Here is an 18,030-nt window from a genome sequence, read left to right as displayed (position 1 = left end):
TTCAAAAAGTGGAATTCATTTTTATCGCATTTCCTTGTTATTAAATGTATTATTGATGGCTTGGCTTGGCTTAAAGGGCTCTCCAGCGGGCGCCACTCTACACTCTCCACTCTCCAGTTGCACATGCAACTGCATATTTTAACAGAGTGTGCCTCTCCATGCCACCACCCTAGGCCATCATCCCCAGGCATCCTCAGCTCTGGTGTGCGTGATGTTGGATGGTGGGAAACGGGTTTTTTTTAAGCCATCTTCTCCACTGCTCCGGCTCCAACGCCTGACTCTGACTATGACTCCCAGTCCCAGTCCCAGGCCCGTAGTCTTGTCTAGTTGACGTCGCATGCCTTATGAATGATTCAAATGCACGTTATGTGCGCAAAAAAGGGGGGGATGCAATAAAAAACAGACAGCATCTGGAACAAAAACTACGGATACCCTAAGTCCAAGTTGAGAGATGGGAGGAGGATGATTGGTTTTCTATCTGCTAGTTTTTGGAGATATTAGCTTTTTTTTAAACAATCTATAGGATGGATTATGGATCGAGGTTTATTTGAGAGATTAAGATACTTTTTTCTATTCCTATATCTGATTTATACCAAATTATTCTGCTCTACAAGATACTATACTATAAGATTCATTACTATACCTATAGTATCTATCTATCTAGTAGCTAGTATCTAGTATCTTTTATACTATTCTTTATAATACTATCCTATATCATACTATCTTTTATCGTACAATCCAATAACATACCACCCTTTACTATAATACAGTACTCTATAATATCATACTATACTACTACTACTACTACTAATGATCTACTATATGGTATTATGATATCCTATTTTCATAAAAATGGTTTATTTTTATCGAAAAAAGTAAAAGAAACGAGAAAAATGTCTTGTTCATCTTTAAAAATTGATTAAAAATCTGTCTAATCTATATTATGATCTAATCTCTAATTCTAACTCTAAACTCTAACTTTAAATTCTAAATTATAAATTATAAATTTTCTAACATCTAAACTCTAACTCAAATCTATACATATTAGAGTTAAAATTAATTAAATTTTCCTATTTTTTATAAATATCCCCTTCTTATAAATTATTTCCCCTTAAAATTCCCCTATGTACCCCTAAGGTAGAGTATTAAAGCCAAGAAAAGCCCCGTAAAAATACCGTTAAGAGTTGTTGCTCTTTTCTCTCGTTGGCCAGGCCCGCTGTCTCTCTCCGCTGTTACCTCTGACAGCTCTTGGCTTGGCGTTTTGGCTTTTGCCGCCGAAGCTGAGGCTGAGGCTGCTTGCCTGCGACTATGACCTTTGTCAATGGAATTTTGGCCAAAACGGCATTTCAAAAGCGAAAAAAAAAAAAATTCTTTGAAAAAAAGTTTGAAAAAGTATTCTTTGAATAAAATATTCTATTTGTAAGAGGGTTAAGAATTTAACTTTAAAACTTAGATGGAAAAGTGATAAATTTCTTGTAAGATTTCTTTATTTTCTTGGGTGTTTATTTTCTTATCTTACTTTATTGTCATGAGGCCAAGAACCCACGTCAATGATATAGTATCATATGATATCATCGTGTCAACAAACGTCAATTTCCAAGAAGTATCTGGAGTTCTGGAGTGAAGTACATAGACATAAGTAAACTATAAGATAGACTCTATAGAGTTTGTAGAATGATTTACTTTGGAATTGTTTTTTGCAATCTTGATCTTAATCTTGTTTTAATATTGTGATACATAGATATATATAATTTTTTTATTAAAATATTATATCTGGAGTAAAGTATACAGATACTATATAACCTTTAGGATGTATTACTTTGTCAATATTATTATTTGACTTATAACTTAAAGGCATAGATAAATATGCCAAAGGAATATTATTTAATTAATTAATAAATTATAGGCTGAAAAAAACAAGTATTTAGAGTCTCTAATAGAGTGATTCTCTGGCTACAGAGATATAGATATAGTATCTATAGGATGGACAATTTTAAAACCATAATCCGTATTCCAAAAAGAGATATCATATCAATATTATTGTTTGAATAATAGGCTTCAATAAAAGGCGGATGAAATATTATTTAAGGAAGAGCTAATACTTTTAGAAGATATTAATTAGTGAATAATTTATCACACTTGCTAATCAATTACCTTTTTCTTTCTCCTTCCCCGCATTTGTGCCCCATTAATTGGGCCAAAATAAATTGGCCAACAAATCAAAAAGCAAAGCAAGGCAAAAGCAAATATTGAAAACAAAAATGAATTAAGCACAATCATCTATTTATCAGCAAACAAAAAAAAAAAGCAAAAAACATTTATTTGATTATATAGAGGAATAATAATAATAACCGGTTGCTGAGCGGTAGTGGGGATATGAAATCATAACTTTCATTTTTTGCCCCCATTACCGCTATTCATTATCTCGATGCGATTTATCATTTATCATACTTATTGTGGATTTTTGTTTACTTTTCAGTTGAATAACCAAAGCGAAGGTCTACTCTGGGAATGAGCCGGTCCAGGACATCATCTTCATGGAGTAGCGATCTCTAGTGAGAGGAACTAACAAGGTCCACCCCAAGGCTAGCATGAGAGTGAGTCCAAAAAGGAGAGAGATAGAGAGAGAGAGAGCGAGACGAGTAGAGCTCCCATATGTGCCAACTAAAAATTAGTTAATAACTAAAAAATGAATAACATTTCACGCTTGAGGGAGCGATAAAAGTCTGATAACGAAAAGCAACAGAAACCGAAAACATAACAAGGCCAACCCACATCCACATATCTCCAGGACTAAGGACTAAGGATTAAGGATTAAGGACAATGATCAGCCTGAATTAAATCAAAAAGCAGTAGTTCCACCTTCGAAATCAAAACAATCCACTGAGCGGCCAAAAAAGTCAACCCAACAAACAGTTAACATAAAAAAAGAATCAACCATGACCTTCTCCACTTTCACACGCAAGATGCGCGGCCGGATGCGCTCCAACACCTGCCGCATCGTCCTGCTGACCTCCCTGGTCTGGGTGATCTTCGATTTCGTCCTCATTGCCCGCTACTCGGACTGCATCGGCAAGGATGGCTGGCGCTGCAAGCGATCCGGAGAGTATGATGTGGAGGTAAGTCATCTCCAATCTTGATTAGATCTCTAGTCCTAAAGGATATGTCTCTTTGTAGCTTCCGGATGCTGAGCGTCTGGTGGACGATAATCAGCTGGTGGATGACAATGAAATCAATACGGAGAAATCCCTGGATGGCGACGGTGGCGGTGCTCTCATTATGGGCCAGGGCTTTGCACCCGGCGGCATATCCATGACCTATCCCAGCGTGGCGCTGAAGAAATGGTTCCTGGCGCCCAGCGTCCAGGAGGCGAAGGGTAAGCCCGGCGAGATGGGCAAGCCGGTGAAGATACCAGCCGACATGAAGGATCTCATGAAGGACAAGTTCAAGGAGAACCAGTTTAATCTGCTGGCCAGTGACATGATCTCATTGAATCGCTCACTGACCGATGTGCGGCACGATGGGTGAGTGCCTCCAACCAGTTCTTTATCCACTTTTGTTTCTAAAACTGGTTTCCAACTTAATCCCATTTTAGTTGCCGCCGGAAGCACTATCCCTCGAAGTTGCCCACCACCTCCATTGTGATAGTTTTCCATAACGAAGCCTGGACGACGCTCCTGCGAACTGTGTGGAGTGTCATTAACCGATCGCCGCGGGCACTCCTCAAGGAGATTATCCTCGTGGATGATGCCAGTGAAAGGGGTAAGTTATTCTCTTTCCAATTCGTTAAGAGACATTTATTTAAATCCTTCTTCGATAGACTTCCTGGGCAAACAGCTAGAGGACTATGTGGCCAAGTTGCCGGTAAAAACTTTTGTCCTCCGGACAGAGAAACGGTCTGGCCTGATCCGGGCACGACTCCTGGGCGCTGAGCATGTTAGCGGGGAAGTAATCACCTTCCTGGATGCCCACTGCGAGTGCACCGAGGGCTGGCTGGAGCCACTCCTGGCCCGAATCGTCCAGAATCGTCGAACGGTTGTGTGTCCCATAATTGATGTCATCTCGGATGAGACATTCGAGTACATCACAGCATCCGACTCCACCTGGGGTGGCTTTAACTGGAAGCTAAACTTTAGATGGTAAAGGGACATCTTGGGAGCTTCTTCCTTAAGAGATTATAACTTGATCTTGATGATCCTGCAGGTACCGAGTGCCGTCCCGTGAAATGGCCCGCCGGAACAATGACAGAACTGCTCCCCTGCGCACTCCCACCATGGCCGGCGGCCTGTTCTCCATCGACAAGGACTACTTCTATGAGATCGGCTCCTATGACGAGGGCATGGACATTTGGGGTGGCGAGAATCTCGAGATGTCCTTCCGTGTAAGACAATGCCACCGATTACTATCCATAGTTCTTCTTGCTTTCTCGTTACGTTTCGTTACAAATTTTTTTGTTCCTTCAGCTGCAAGCCAAGCCGCGAACTTGCTTACAAAAAATAGGATTTGTTTTTAATTTAATTTCTATTAAGTACATAATTTTTAGTCAAATATTGAAACAAAAAAATCGAAATATGTTTTTATAATCACAAAACACTATAATCACTGAAACATTACAAACAAAAACCAATCATCCAAATGATAACCCGCAGATATGGCAGTGCGGAGGCATATTAGAAATAATACCCTGCTCCCACGTGGGTCACGTGTTCCGTGACAAATCGCCGTACACCTTCCCGGGCGGCGTGGCCAAAATTGTGCTGCATAATGCGGCGAGAGTGGCCGAGGTATGGCTGGACGAGTGGCGTGATTTCTATTATTCGATGAGTACAGGTTCGCAAAACAACAAACATCTCAACAACTCTCAAAACTCAACAATCAACCAAAACAATCCAAAAACAGTCAAAAAATAACATTTCCAAACCACTAGTCGATTTTATATTGCGTGCATCTAACTTCTAACTTTAAGAATTACTCGTTAATCTATTTGTAATTGGCTTTAATTCGCTAACAGACCGACCAAAAACCACTCGAAAAGGTTCGAAACTAAAACACTAACACCAACCCCCCAAACATTAAGCTGACATGTTTTTTGAGCATACCACTAATCCAAATAGCTAAACTATTTATATTTTCATTCAAATAACTATTAGCTATCCCCTAAAAAATAAAAAAATAATAATAATACTTCATCATGTAACTCGGAGAGAGCTCCCCGATGACAGAACTTCAACTTAATCAACTTTCTTTTTGTTATAAAACCGCACTTGCATATACGTTGATTTTTATGATTTCTCTAATCCGAATTCTTCTCAATGTTCTTCGAATTCTTCTTAGTTTTTTCCTCAATTCTTTGTGCTCATGCTCTCTTCCATGTCCGATCATCAATGATTAATACGATACACCATTGTTGACTAAACTTACATAGGTATTAAGCCTGTTACCCCCTTAATGACGAGTTGAAACCCTAAGCTAAAAACTAAAACCCACAAACTATTTGTTGCTTATTAATTATTCGTTTAAGTATTCGCTCAATTGGTAATTAATTTATGATTTTAAGTTTAATCCCCTAAGTTGTAACTAATATTTGTTTTTAGTTTTTTTTTTTTTTTGTGTTTTAATAATGGTTCCCCTGAGGATTTAGAAAAACAGAAAACAGAACTTGCAGCTTTTATTTTTGATGCCCCTTGGAACCCCTTGAAATCTCCCATTGTCCCAAAAGTTATAGAGCTAGCAGCTGCCCTGGCTTTTAGCCATAAAATATATAGAATTATATATCTTTTTTGTAACATTTTTTTTCGTCCAATTTTTGCGTTCTCCACTATCTGCTCTTCCAAAAATAACAAAAAAAAACTATAATAATTCTCCCAAAAACACACCAAAAAAAAAAACCTCAAAAAACCATTCTGAAACCCCGCCTTGAATCCAGGTTTGGATGTGTGGCGGCGTGCTCGAGATCGCCCCCTGCTCCCGTGTGGGTCATGTCTTTCGCAAGTCTACGCCGTACACCTTCCCCGGCGGCACCACGGAGATTGTCAATCACAATAATGCCCGTCTGGTCGAGGTTTGGCTGGACGACTGGAAAGAGTTCTACTACAGTTTTTATCCAGGTTAACAATTACAAAAAAAAAAACAAAAAAAATCAAACACGAAAAATAAAAAATCCACAGAATGCTTCCTTCTTCACTTTCTCATTCTCACGTACTTTCTCTACTTTCTTCTCTAAGTTCTATATTGTCTGTCTCTTAAATAGTGTTTTGTTCAGTATTCGGTATAATCTGTAAACATTATCTAAAAAACGCAAAAAAATTATAATAAAAAAATAAATATTTATCTCGAGCAAGCAGCACGTCCAGCATTATGCAATGTTTATATACACATATAAATATTTATATTGATGATTTATGATTTGTGGCATGGCCGTGACCGAAATCCAATATCCAAAATACAATAAAAAAATAAATACAAATATTATAATAGCTATCCACCAACCGATCAATCAACCGACTCCTCCAACCAACCAACCAACCACCAAAAATATACACATTATTGTTTCTTCACCTTTTGTATTTGATTTGAAAAATGTTTCTGTTTTATTGGTTCTTGATTATGACCTTGTTTCTTTTAGCTGTGCGACTTGTCCCCCATTCCTCGTTTTTGGCCTCGTTTTCTACTACCAACCCCCCCCCCAAGGAAAAATTCACACCAGCTGCCTTTTTTGTCTTTGTCCCTTAGCCGGCCCCCATTACTCACAATCCAATAGATTTAATAGATTTTTACTTGCAATGTGACAGGGTGCCTGAATCCTCCTCCAATATGATAATGGGAATGGTTTTATTTTTCTCTAGCTGATCATATTTATGTAGCCTTTGGCCTTGTAACTAACTGCTATTGGTTATGGCATCTATTATGTTTGGCTTTATGTTGTATAAAGTATATGTTGCTTGTAAATGTGGTATGGCATGACTTTAATTATAAAAACATTCATTATTTTTGTGCATTTCTAACTTGCCTTTCTAACACAAACATCTGCCTAGATCTAACAACACATACACTAACCTAGATGTGATTTAATATTTTTTTTAAAGAATATCGTTAGTAATAAATTATTTTTTTTTTGTGGCACAAATTTAGGCGCTCGCAAGGCTTCGGCTGGCGATGTTAGCGATCGCAAGGCTCTTCGTGAGCGACTCAAGTGCAAGAGCTTCCGTTGGTACTTGGAGAATGTTTATCCCGAGAGCTTGATGCCTCTGGACTACTACTACCTGGGAGAGGTAAGCTTCTAGACATAATTTATAAACATCTTTACTCATCCTTACATCCCTTAACAGATCCGCAATGCTGAGACGGAAACCTGTCTGGATACCATGGGCAGAAAGTACAACGAAAAGGTCGGCATTAGCTATTGCCACGGCCTGGGCGGCAACCAGGTGTTTGCCTACACCAAGCGACAGCAGATCATGTCCGATGATCTGTGCCTAGACGCCTCCAGTTCCAATGGTCCCGTCAACATGGTGCGTTGCCACAATATGGGCGGCAACCAAGAATGGGTTTATGATGCGGAGGTAAAGGGAAAATAATTGAAAAATCTATAAAATTGTTAATAAAACTAAATACTCCGCAGGAGAAATGGATTCGTCATACGAACACGGGCCAGTGCTTGCAGCGTGCCACGCGGGATGATGCCAACACGCCGTTGTTGCGACCCTGCAGCTACGGCAAGGGCCAGCAGTGGCTGATGGAGTCCAAGTTCAAGTGGCAGGCTCACTAGCTGGATGGCGGCGGCGTCGGCGGCGGGACTCCCAACTAAAACTAAACTAAACGGATCCTACTAACTATACTGAGAACTTCCATGTTTATGTTCAAGATTATCTGGCGCTTGATTTTGACAGTTAATTAGCCTAAGTTCGTTCGGATATAAGTTCTCTCTATAATGCATATATGTATGTCTATTTTTTTCCGGTGTGCATGAATGTGTTTTTTTGCTGCCGAAGATTACCATGCGGCAGTAGAATGTCTTCCCAACTTTTGATGCGCGTATGTATGTGAGTGCGTGAGAGCCAGAACTAAACTAAAACTTAGATATTGTATCTGTGTACATGATATGCATGTATAATGTGTTTATATAGACGGTCAGATTTACAATTTATATAGGCGTGTGTATCTGTAAAGTATATATATTTACATTAGCTTCGACCAAGTACCAATAAATTGGCATTTAACTGACATTTTATGCTCCACACTATATAATTTAAAATTGTGTCATAGCAGTACATAATACATATATAAACCTAAAAAATCCCATATCGGGAAAAGCAGATTCAAATTTTTCCCTGCAATCCCTTAGCACACAACATTCCTAGAGCTAGATGTTTTTATCTGAGAAGAGCGGCGATGTCTTGTGATGCTCATATTTTTTATTTTTTATTTTTTATACATTAAGCCACTTTATGGGTTGTTCGATTCGTGTACCTATCCAAAATTAGGCAATATAAGATCGGAAAATCGGTTGCTTTCTACCAAATTGATGTGCTCCTCATATCACAAACGAAGAAATGCTTCTAGACCATAATCATACAAAGGGGAAATATAAAAATCTCTAAAAAATAAATGCACGCATATCATAAATACAGTGTAAAAATATTTATAACCATAATCAGAGGATTTAACTAAACAAACGAAAGTGTGTACATAAAATTAATGTAGCTATTAAAAATATACCTTTAAATAAAATATTTATAAAGTATATGGATATACATATATTATGCAAAGCAAGCAAAACTGTACTATAAACTGCATTTAGTTCTAGGTTTAATGTTAAGTTCTAAATTAAATTTAGATTTAGTCAAAGTTTTGCATAACATCCAATAGCTCTCGACTAAAATATTGCTCAAAACGGAAAACAAAAATACTGTTTCAGCTATTGTGTAAATATTTCAAAAAGTATTTCAATCAAAAAAAAAACACACTGAAGCTTAACACCTGACTAAAAAAGGAATTCCCCCGAACTCTTGACAAAAAAACAAAAAAAATACCCATGAGAAACAGGAGAACAAGCCAAGTAAAACTTTTTAGCTAAATTTATTTTAAAAAAACGACAAAAGTGAACCCATAGTTATAGAGAAACTATATATACATATGAATGAAAAAAAAATAGCAACTATTTTTAACTGGTGACGGTGCAATTTTTAATTAAACTTTAAAATAACAGAAAACAGGAGAACGAATCCAATCAAACAACAAACAAACACAGACAGGCAGATCAAGACCCCTCTCCGACAAAAGTCCTTTATATCCTACTATGTGCGTCTCAATAACCACAATGATCCTTTCTAGCTGCCTATATATTTTAAATTGTTGATTTATATGCTTACCTGAATGTAGTTCTCATTTTCTCAATTAAAACAACTATCAAACCACAAATCGAAAGGATAACAACAGGAAGATTACTCAAAACTAAATGTACGCCAACATATTTTATTTTTAATTTAAATATTTTTGTTTGTTTAGAGACTTTTTAAATTTTATAAATAAAAAACAATGAAAAATTAAACAAATTTGTTTTTATTTTTTTCCATAAACCATTTAACGGAGTACTTTTTAAAACCAATATCTAATAGGATGGAAACCCTATGGTCCCAAAAGGGAAATTATATCCCAGCTTTTTTGGGACCAAGTTCCTAGAGGATGGAAACTCTTTTCCCTGGAGCACAAAATCCCTATAGTGGGACATTTTTAGTCCCAGTATTTAGTGGGATATAAAATATTGCCACAGAACAGACGAGATAATGTCAAAAATTGAAAGGTTTATAAACTGGTGGGACATGTTTCCCGCCTTTATTGGAAAGGGTTTCAACTAAAAAGACCGGAATGCCTTCGATTGCACAATCTTTGATACGGAAATCCTAATGGAGGACACTACTAAACTACTCTCCGGATTTTGAACAAGATTATCTTCCAAACATCATAGTTCTTGGAGCACATAAAAAATAAACAGCACATCCGTTTACTGATATAGTAAAAAAAACCATTTTTTATTTTCACATGACCGGCACGGCGCAAACCACAGAAAAATCGCGTTGTCAATTAAAAACTACGGGAACTAGTGTAACGGAGCATTGGAGTATTCCATTGGTGTTTACTGTTCCTTGGTTTCGCGCAGACGACGCACGGCGGAGCGCACAGAGGCGGCGGCAGTGGTGGAGTACACCCAGGCGCCACCGGCGACGGTGCGCTTGCAACGCTTGCAGGACCAGATGCCAACCACGGCGCGCTTCATGGAATCCTATTGGGAGAAATTGTATGAGTCTTGATTGGGATTGGACGAAATTCCACGAAAAAACTCACCTTGCCGCAGAAGGAGCAAGTGTACTTGCTGTGCTGCGTGATTTCCATCTTCTTGACCATCTTACGCAGAGAGGCACCATAACGGGTACCATATTTACCAACGATTCCAACCTTCTTGGTGCGCTTGGCCTGCGAACAAAAACAAAAGCCCACTTAGTATCTTCATTTGTAACCAACTTTTCGGGGACAAAATTTGTGGGTTTAATGATCCACACGGCAGTAAATTCCTTTATCAGCAAGCGGTTCATGCCATCCTTGCAGTTGCTATTGGTTAGCAAAGTAGCTTCACTCAAGGATTGCCCACATATTCACAAATTAATTTCGTACCATTTTTCTGTGTTGTTGATTTGTCAAAAAATTCAACCGGAAAGAGCCGTGGCTTGTTAGCGATGGGACGATATCGATAACAGCTGTGTCACGAAGTATCGATATGCGGTTGAGAATACCATTATCGATGTTTTTCAGGGATGGAAAATTTTAGCCGGAAAAGATTGCCAGACCCGGAAACGGAAATATTTATGTCGTTAACTTTATCATTTATGTTTTAAATTATGAATTTTTTTGTTTTATTTATACACATTTTATTTATCTTTCTTAAATCTTAGAAAATCATTTTACCATCACATTGTAGCGAAATTTTTGCATGAGCTTAGCGGTTTTTTTTTAACTGAAGCATTTTAGTGTATGTTTTATTTTTATATTTTGTTTATTCTGCCAATCCCATAATTTTCCGTAAGAGCCACAGACTGATAATGGCAAAAACCACCTTGCATAGAAATCGTCGAGTTGGTGAGAACATGCCCAGAATATTAAACTTTCGCCTGATTAGATGATGCACCAAGCTCTGGTTGCTAAGTCGGTTAGCCCAATCCAGGTCCTTTCGAATATATGGTGTTCTTTCCAGTCTCTCGTAATGTTCAAGAATGTTTTCGAATTCATACTGGTGGGCCATGTGACACCAAGGAATGCCTTGCCAGCTCCTTACCAATAGTTTATCGAGTGAGTAAATGAAATGCCGAAGGCTATTGCTGACAATTAATTGATTCAGGCTGAATCCAAAAAAATTGGCGAAGAAACAGTTAATATTTAAAATAACCATAATAGTCAGGTGGAAAATAAGGTTGGTAAAAACTTTGCGAGTGATCTGTGTTAAATAGTCGTGTGTTTCCTTCAGGATTATTGTGCGTCTATGTAACTTTTTCACCATTCTTTTATCCTTTTGTAGAATTGCAATAGGAAGCATTCGTGTCATTTCGTTCATTTCATCGTTCACAATCTCAAAGTAATTGGTGAGTATTGATATTCCGGTGCTCAACAGATCGGTGCTCATATAAATTATCAAAAAGGAAAGGAATGAAATGGGATGCAGAATTAATTGAATTTTTTTGATTTCACTTTGTTGCAACATGATTTTTGAAGTAATCTTTAAACTAATATATACCACAACTGGGAGCGTCCACGGTATTTTGAATTTTTGTCGATAATAATAATACTGGGAAATTTCCAAAAACTGATTGATCAGCCTGACTCTTTTTTCGATTACAGTACGAGGTTGAACCAACAAGCTCAGCAAGAATACAATTGGGAGGATGTTTAGCTCTTTTTTATATTGGAAGTAGATTGTGTGGCAATGAATGTAAAAGAAAAAGAGTCCAACCATTCTGGCCACCGTTACACTGTATGGGGTTAAATAAACCTTATTCTTGGACTTTTCAAAATTCAGTCGCATTAATCCGAGGACATGAAAGGTTGCTAAATAAAAGCGCAACTTGAAGAGCTGAAATCTTCTGACATGGATGTTAAAGTTTAATCCAATTTCCATAAACCAATCCATTTAATCCAAAAGACTTGACCAAAATTGATGGAATTTGTTGGTTGCTTAAGCGATGCGATAAAAGCGCGGTCTTTTTTGAACTGAAGTGTTTCAGTTCCATCATTGCGTTTATACACACAATTATTATTGATGTTTACTAATTACCGCCATTACTTAAAATAGTTATACTATAAATCTTTATGTCAAAAGTTACTCCTCTTTAATCTATGGAAATTCAATGTTTCGGTTGACTGGGCTATTGATTTTCAATTAGACCTTAATTTTTATAAATTATTTAGTTTAGGGGCTCACTGGTGAACTCGTCCATGTTCCATGTTTCATGTTTACTAAAATCCCGGATGTCCCTGTAGTGAAGGCTGCTGAGGGCCAAAATGGTGCGTAAGAGTAGCCTCCGATTTGGGATGAACATCCTGACAATTTGAAATGTCGGCTTTAGTAGATAATTCATCAAGCACTGGTTGTGCAGCTGGTTGGCCCAGTCAAGATCCTTGCTAAAATATTGTGATCTTTCTTGCCACTGGAACTGTTGAAGAAGATCTTCAAACTGATACAGATGCGCCATATGCCACCAGGGAATGCCATGCCATATAAAGCTATTGGTCCATAAGTCATCAAGCGAAAAAATAAAGGATCGGAGGCTCATGCAAAGAGTGGTACTGTCGAAACTGGTCAAGAAGCTTCCGAAAGAGAAGGAGCTGAGGAAGCTCATGTTAGAGTAAGAAATTAAAAGTAGATGGACACCGAAGCAATCAAAAAAATATTCAGTTATCACCCTGCAAGATTGGTGCATTTTCCTCAAGAATATTAAACGTTTCCTCAATCTTTTTACCAGTCGAGTGTCCTTTCGCAGAATGGCGTTTGGCAGCCTTTTAGTTATCTCAGACATTTCCTCGTTGATCAAGTCGAAGTAGTTTACTAGCATGGACAGACCTATGCCTAACAAATCAGTGGTTATATAAATGATCCATATGCAAAATATTTTAATAGGCGTTTCAAAAACATCCATAGTTTCCAACATGTTTAAAAAATCCAATGGGTAAATTTTAAATTTTATTAATAATGATATTGGAAGTGTCCAAGGCATTTCGAACTTTTGCTGATAGAAATAATGTCGCGAAATTTTAATAAACCTGTTGATAATCCTAATCCGTTCCTCAAAAACAATACGAGGCTGGATCAAAAGACAGGAAATGAAAGCCAGTGGCACGACGCTTGGGGCGTTTTTAAAATTATTGCAGATTATTAAAAACTGCCCGAAAACCAGAAACAAACCCAACATCCTGGCCACAGTGACACTGTAGTAGGTCAGTTGTACCTTATTTCGGGAATCATCCAACTCCAGTCGCATAATTCCAAAGATATTGAAATTTCGAAAATAAAAACGAAGCCACAGGAGCTGAAGTTTGTTGGAAAGCTTGTCCAACCAACGCGATATGCGCGATGCCATTTTGGAACTGAAGTACTAATCCTATCTATTACATAGTTCCTGTCCTCATAGGCCTAATTGCTGCTAATATATCCATAACTGTAGGCCGTAATAATATAATTAGGTGTACTGTGACGCAAATCGAAAGTTTATGTAGTAAGTATAAATCTTCCTCTAGTAGAACCTTTTAGTTAATTTTTGACTAGTTGTGATTTATTAAACATAAAGATATGGATTCACATAAAAATTGAGCCTTAGATTATGTAAAGAATCTGAAGAAACCGAATCAGATCGGCCCATTTCATTTGGTACTGGGCTTGGTGTGTGGTGTGCAAGTCTCGGGTTAGTTTCTCTCTATTGCAGTGCCGAAATAAATATTGCTTATGCCTAGGTAAGAGTACGATAAGATAAATAGAACAGAAGGTTGGCAGGCCTAAATGCAATGCGACAACAGAACTGATATCTAGTGGTGTCTCGATGATTGCACAATGCCTCGAACCTCAACATCCGCCCTGGTTCCAAATTATATTTCAGTTTCCAGTCCTGCATGACGCCTCCCAGTTCCTAATTGTTATTGTGGGTATAGTAGAGAACCGTATTGCCGGGTAGCTGCCAGTGGGAGGCTTTCAGCTCGATTAGCTGGAGAAGAGTACGCCGGATGGACGCCGCCGATTCGCCAGCATTCAGAAAAGCATCACGAACGAGGCCCATAAGTAGCTCCAATTGTTGTGGCAGCTGCTGCTCCATATCCTGACCGATGCAGGTGAGCACATAGAAAAGGCACTCAATCTAAAGGGCAGGATATAGTATTTTAGTTTATAAGATAGATGGAAAATGATAGAAAAACCCAACCTCTGAAAGCGATCTTATCGGGGGACGCACGCAATCCTCACAGCACTTGGACAGCAGGCTGAGCAGGACCAGTGGGGGCGGTGTGCCCTCGTGGTGGGTGCGTAGCTGGAGTTGGCGTCGCTTCAGCTGGCAGAACATCTCCGTGAGGAAGGCCATGAAGGCGGTGAAGCGAACTCTGGATGGCGATTTCATTCCCTGGATCGCAAACAGCAGCTGTAATATAAAAATAAATATTAAGAGAGAAAATCTTAAGGATAAATCAGATGTAGTTACTTTCTCGCGTTCTTGGTACCACTGACGACAGGTGTTGAGCAGGGCCTCCAGGAACGTCTCCTTCTGCTCCCTAGCGATGATATTCAAGCACAACCGGGAAATGGGCAAAGCAAATCGGCGACTCTCCACAGCGCGCTTGATGAACTGCGTGGTCAGCTCCATGAGACACCGTGAGTTGAGTTTGTTGGGATCCTCCAGAGCTGTCTCGATCAATGTCTGGATCTCCGGCGTAAACTGGCCAATGTCGGCCACCTCGTTGCCCAATCCCAGTCCCAAGCCGGCCATTCCCCGAGTGAGGGCATCCGCCGACGACAAGGACTTGGAGCGTTGCAGGGCATTTCCATTCATGTAGGGATCTAGGCCATTTAAGTTGGCCTGATACGGCTGTCCGTAGTTATTATTGTTCATTCCGCCAAACTGGCTGTGGTTGTTTAGCTTTTGTCCTCTGGGCTCAGGAGCAAACTTGACACGATTTGTGGTCTGAGATAAGGATAGATTATAGATGAAATAGGATAAGGATATTGCCCCCATTAAGTAGACTATAATTTTTAGTTGATTTCCACTTACATGAAGTATATTGCCACTGGAGGGAGAGTTCATCAAAGGCAGCTGTCCGGCCAGTGGACTGATTGGATGGGTCACTAAAATGGAGCGGTGATGGCTGGCCTTCAGACCCGGCATGCTGCCCAGGGAGAGACCCGCCTGGCGACGATTCACATTTCCATATTGACCCAGAACCGGGGCCACAGCCACACCGCCGGGACCATTGGTGGACGGCGGGAAGATCAACGACGAACTGGAAGAATGTTGTAGACTGTAGTTTAGCTCTGCAAGGAGACGGGAAGAGGGGTAAACGATGGCATTATAAGTCTTTGCTTTACCGATTACTGAGTGCCTCGGCCGGTGACCCAGAGCTATTGGTCATTGTAAACTCCTGGGCATTGACATTCAGTTTGTTTGCGGCACCACCGACACCACCAATAGCACCATCACCACCATTACCGGCTGGAGCAGCCAACTCGCCGCGTACATCTGAGACAGGGTTAGGTATTTTTTTTTTTTTTAGGGTGATTTTCGGGGATTCCCAATATTATGTGTGATGATGTGAAGGGCAGGACACAACATTGTGCGTGGGGTGGGTGGGGGTGTGTGTGGAATATACAGGATATGAGACAGGGATATGAAAAGAATCAAAAGAAAGATATGGTCTCGATAAGTAATCGTTGGTATTCCAGAAGCTTGAAGCTAAAAGAGCAGGGCTGAATAAGCTGAATATCTTAAATTTTGAAGCTATTTGTTATTTCAAACAGAGAAGAAGTCAGCTGAGAAGTTTTCAAAATTTGAATTTCCAAACTTGACAAACCTTCTATTTTAAAATGCATCCATTTACACTTAATTTGTGCGATGAGATTTATGATTTGGATGAGTAGACAAGCGAAATGATAAGTAACTGAGAGTATAATTAATCCGGTTTATAGCCAATATAGCTGACATTTGTTCTGTCTATTTGGTTTTTAAGTTAAATTGATTTTTCTAATGCACTGAACACCCAGCCAAGCACCCAAGCCAAATGGAGAAAGTGTTAGGAATGGCGAAAAACACTCACTGGGCGGTCTGTATATATCCATGGCCGGTTTGCTTCTCATTTGTCCCGTCTGATTGTTGCCAGGAACGTTGAACGCCAGACTCCGGCGTTTGTTGATATTCTGAAATTGAATACGAAAATATGGTTACCTTTTGATATCAATATCGATATGGTAGGAGGTGGGTGGTGCCATGTACCATCGGTATGAGGCGGCTGGTTAGCAATGGAACTCACCTGTTGATTCGAGGTGCGCACAAAGCTGCGTTCCCGGGAGATAACACCGGGAAATTCAGGTGACTTGCGGACATTATTATTCTGTTGACCATTTAAGCTGGCCTGCTGAGCTTGTTCGACTTTTTCGGCCATCTCTCGATAGTGCAACTTCTGCTCTGTTTAGCTTTTAATAAAAACTTAATTGAAAATTGAAAGCCTAATCTTTGGTAGACTATCCTCCGGTTGATCGTTAAGCAACTGGGTTTCCGTGGAATAAACGTCTAAATATTATGTGGCTTCGGTATTTGAGTAAATTTGTACATATCACAATAGTTGATTTCCGTTTCTCCTCCTTGTTTCCTAACTTCCTTTTTGTCCTTAATACGATTTAAGGGACAAGTTCCCTTTTTTCTTTGCAGAGTCCGATTGCTGGGTCTGGAATGGATGTGGAGAATGGTAGTTCATCAGTAAGAAAAAATGAATTGCGCTAGCCCTGAACCAAACCCATAACATGTTCACCTACTCATATATAATATATCAAGTAAAGATACACAAAAACTGTTTATCCAAGACGGAGAAGAGCGAGAGCGGCGCAAACTACTCGATCTCCGCGAGCAACCGGCTTTATGTCCGAGCGTAGGAGTTGCATCTGGTTTTTGGGGCCTCTGGCTAGAGCGCTTCGTCTCCGAACATGACATCAGCCCCCCAGTAATACCTATTCTCCAACCCACAACCCACAGTTGAGCCTCTCATATTGAGATTTGGAACAGGTAATGGTACAGGTATTGTATCTTCTAGTGACTAACTAACTTGTTAATTTGTTGACTGTGCTAGGGAGGTACCACTGTACCTGTGACTAGGAACACAACTATGTGAACTTGGCTTGTTAATTGCTGGCACTTTTGATTCTCAGATTAGCAAACAGAACCGAGCTTGGGCCTGGCCGGGCTCTAGATGAATCACGTCTAGATACTTACCTTTTAGTGCAAAAAAAAATGTATCTTCCAAATTGTTTCGTTGTTGCGGCTGCTGCTGCTTGAGCTTTTGTTTATCGCTCTGTCTCTCCTAATAGAGTCTCTGGTTATATAGATAGGTGTGCGTTTTTGTTTTCGTCGATTCGATTGTTGGTGGTGCTGCAGCTCAGTTGTTCGTATAAAGATATTTATCTACTTCGTAGATACGCTCTTTCGTGTCTCGTTTAATCATGCTTGGCATGCGCGCCAAGTCAAAACCATAAGCAATATGCCGAAAGCAATTTCCAGCAATTTTAATTAATATTTCACAGCGCTACTCCACTCCGTAATATTCCGAATATGCAAGAGGGCCTTCCTTCTACTTATGGATTGCTACTTTTTCAGATTCAGATACAGAGACGTCGCAGATACAGATACAGATACACACACACACGCAGATCACAATTGATTGTGGAGTGTCTCTTCTGGTTGTTGTTGATGATTTTATTGCTGCTGCTACTGCTGGGGGATCAGGAGGAGAGAGACGCGA

General features: G+C 39.4%; 3 protein-coding genes across 6 annotated transcripts in view; 1 reads left to right on the top strand and 2 right to left on the bottom strand.

The window, feature by feature from the left end:
- LOC6498527 (polypeptide N-acetylgalactosaminyltransferase 5) overlaps window positions 1–8,223 on the top strand; it is a 28,005-nt gene extending 19,782 nt beyond the window's left edge. Inside the window, exons 2-10 of one of the 3 annotated variants that reach the window (XM_001962962.4) lie at window positions 2,480–3,119; window positions 3,178–3,524; window positions 3,596–3,762; window positions 3,821–4,139; window positions 4,204–4,381; window positions 5,927–6,107; window positions 7,132–7,271; window positions 7,329–7,562; window positions 7,622–8,223. In XM_001962962.4, coding sequence (XP_001962998.2) covers window positions 2,940–3,119; window positions 3,178–3,524; window positions 3,596–3,762; window positions 3,821–4,139; window positions 4,204–4,381; window positions 5,927–6,107; window positions 7,132–7,271; window positions 7,329–7,562; window positions 7,622–7,768 — 1,893 coding nt within the window. In that variant the 5' untranslated portion in view covers window positions 2,480–2,939 and the 3' untranslated portion in view covers window positions 7,769–8,223. Of the gene's footprint in view, window positions 1–2,479; window positions 3,120–3,177; window positions 3,525–3,595; window positions 3,763–3,820; window positions 4,140–4,203; window positions 4,382–4,649; window positions 4,831–5,926; window positions 6,108–7,131; window positions 7,272–7,328; window positions 7,563–7,621 lie in introns of those variants that run through there. The other 2 variants (XM_014906687.3, XM_032455068.2) reach the window with 2 other exon arrangements.
- A 1,775-nt stretch (window positions 8,224–9,998) lies between these two features.
- Window positions 9,999–10,779, bottom strand: LOC6496983 (60S ribosomal protein L37a). Its single transcript, XM_001962963.4, has 3 exons — window positions 10,672–10,779; window positions 10,345–10,473; window positions 9,999–10,282 (listed from the first exon to the last, which is right to left on the bottom strand). Exons 1-3 carry the CDS (start codon window positions 10,672–10,674, stop codon window positions 10,136–10,138), a joined length of 279 nt encoding a protein of 92 aa, XP_001962999.2. The 5' UTR covers window positions 10,675–10,779; the 3' UTR covers window positions 9,999–10,135.
- Window positions 10,780–13,795: 3,016 nt separating this feature from the next.
- LOC6496982 lies at window positions 13,796–17,866 on the bottom strand. Of its 2 annotated transcripts, XM_032455402.2 has the most exons (8): window positions 17,505–17,863; window positions 16,549–16,962; window positions 16,336–16,435; window positions 15,611–15,761; window positions 15,297–15,525; window positions 14,730–15,209; window positions 14,457–14,669; window positions 13,796–14,393 (listed from the first exon to the last, which is right to left on the bottom strand). In XM_032455402.2, the coding sequence occupies exons 2-8, from the start codon at window positions 16,678–16,680 to the stop codon at window positions 14,169–14,171; spliced, it is 1,530 nt and encodes a 509-aa protein (XP_032311293.1). In that variant the 5' UTR covers window positions 16,681–16,962; window positions 17,505–17,863; the 3' UTR covers window positions 13,796–14,168. The 2 variants fall into 2 exon arrangements, with proteins under 2 accessions (XP_032311293.1, XP_032311294.1); XM_032455403.2 differs by lacking the exon at window positions 15,611–15,761 and having other exon boundaries at window positions 15,297–15,556; window positions 17,505–17,866.
- Window positions 17,867–18,030: the final 164 nt, after the last annotated feature.

Source organism: Drosophila ananassae, chromosome 3R, assembly GCF_017639315.1.
Source record: "Drosophila ananassae strain 14024-0371.13 chromosome 3R, ASM1763931v2, whole genome shotgun sequence".
Taxonomy (NCBI): Eukaryota; Metazoa; Arthropoda; class Insecta; order Diptera; family Drosophilidae; genus Drosophila; species Drosophila ananassae.
The sequence above is the reverse complement of the archived record's forward strand: the minus strand, read 5'-3'. Positions and strand labels throughout refer to the sequence as shown.

Bases quoted from the DNA above. Each gene is read 5' to 3' on its own strand.
- LOC6496983 (XM_001962963.4), bottom strand. The intron at 10,283-10,344 runs GTGAGTTTTTTC...TTCTCCCAATAG, and splicing joins CTTGCTCCTTCTGCGGCAAG to GATTCCATGAAGCGCGCCGT.
- LOC6496982 (XM_032455402.2), bottom strand. From the start codon at position 16,680: ATGGCCGAAAAAGTCGAACAAGCTCAGCAGGCCAGCTTAAATGGTCAA. The intron at 15,762-16,335 runs GTGAGTGTTTTT...ACCCTGTCTCAG, and splicing joins GGATATATACAGACCGCCCA to ATGTACGCGGCGAGTTGGCT. The intron at 15,210-15,296 runs GTAAGTGGAAAT...TCCTTATCTCAG, and splicing joins CCAGTGGCAATATACTTCAT to ACCACAAATCGTGTCAAGTT.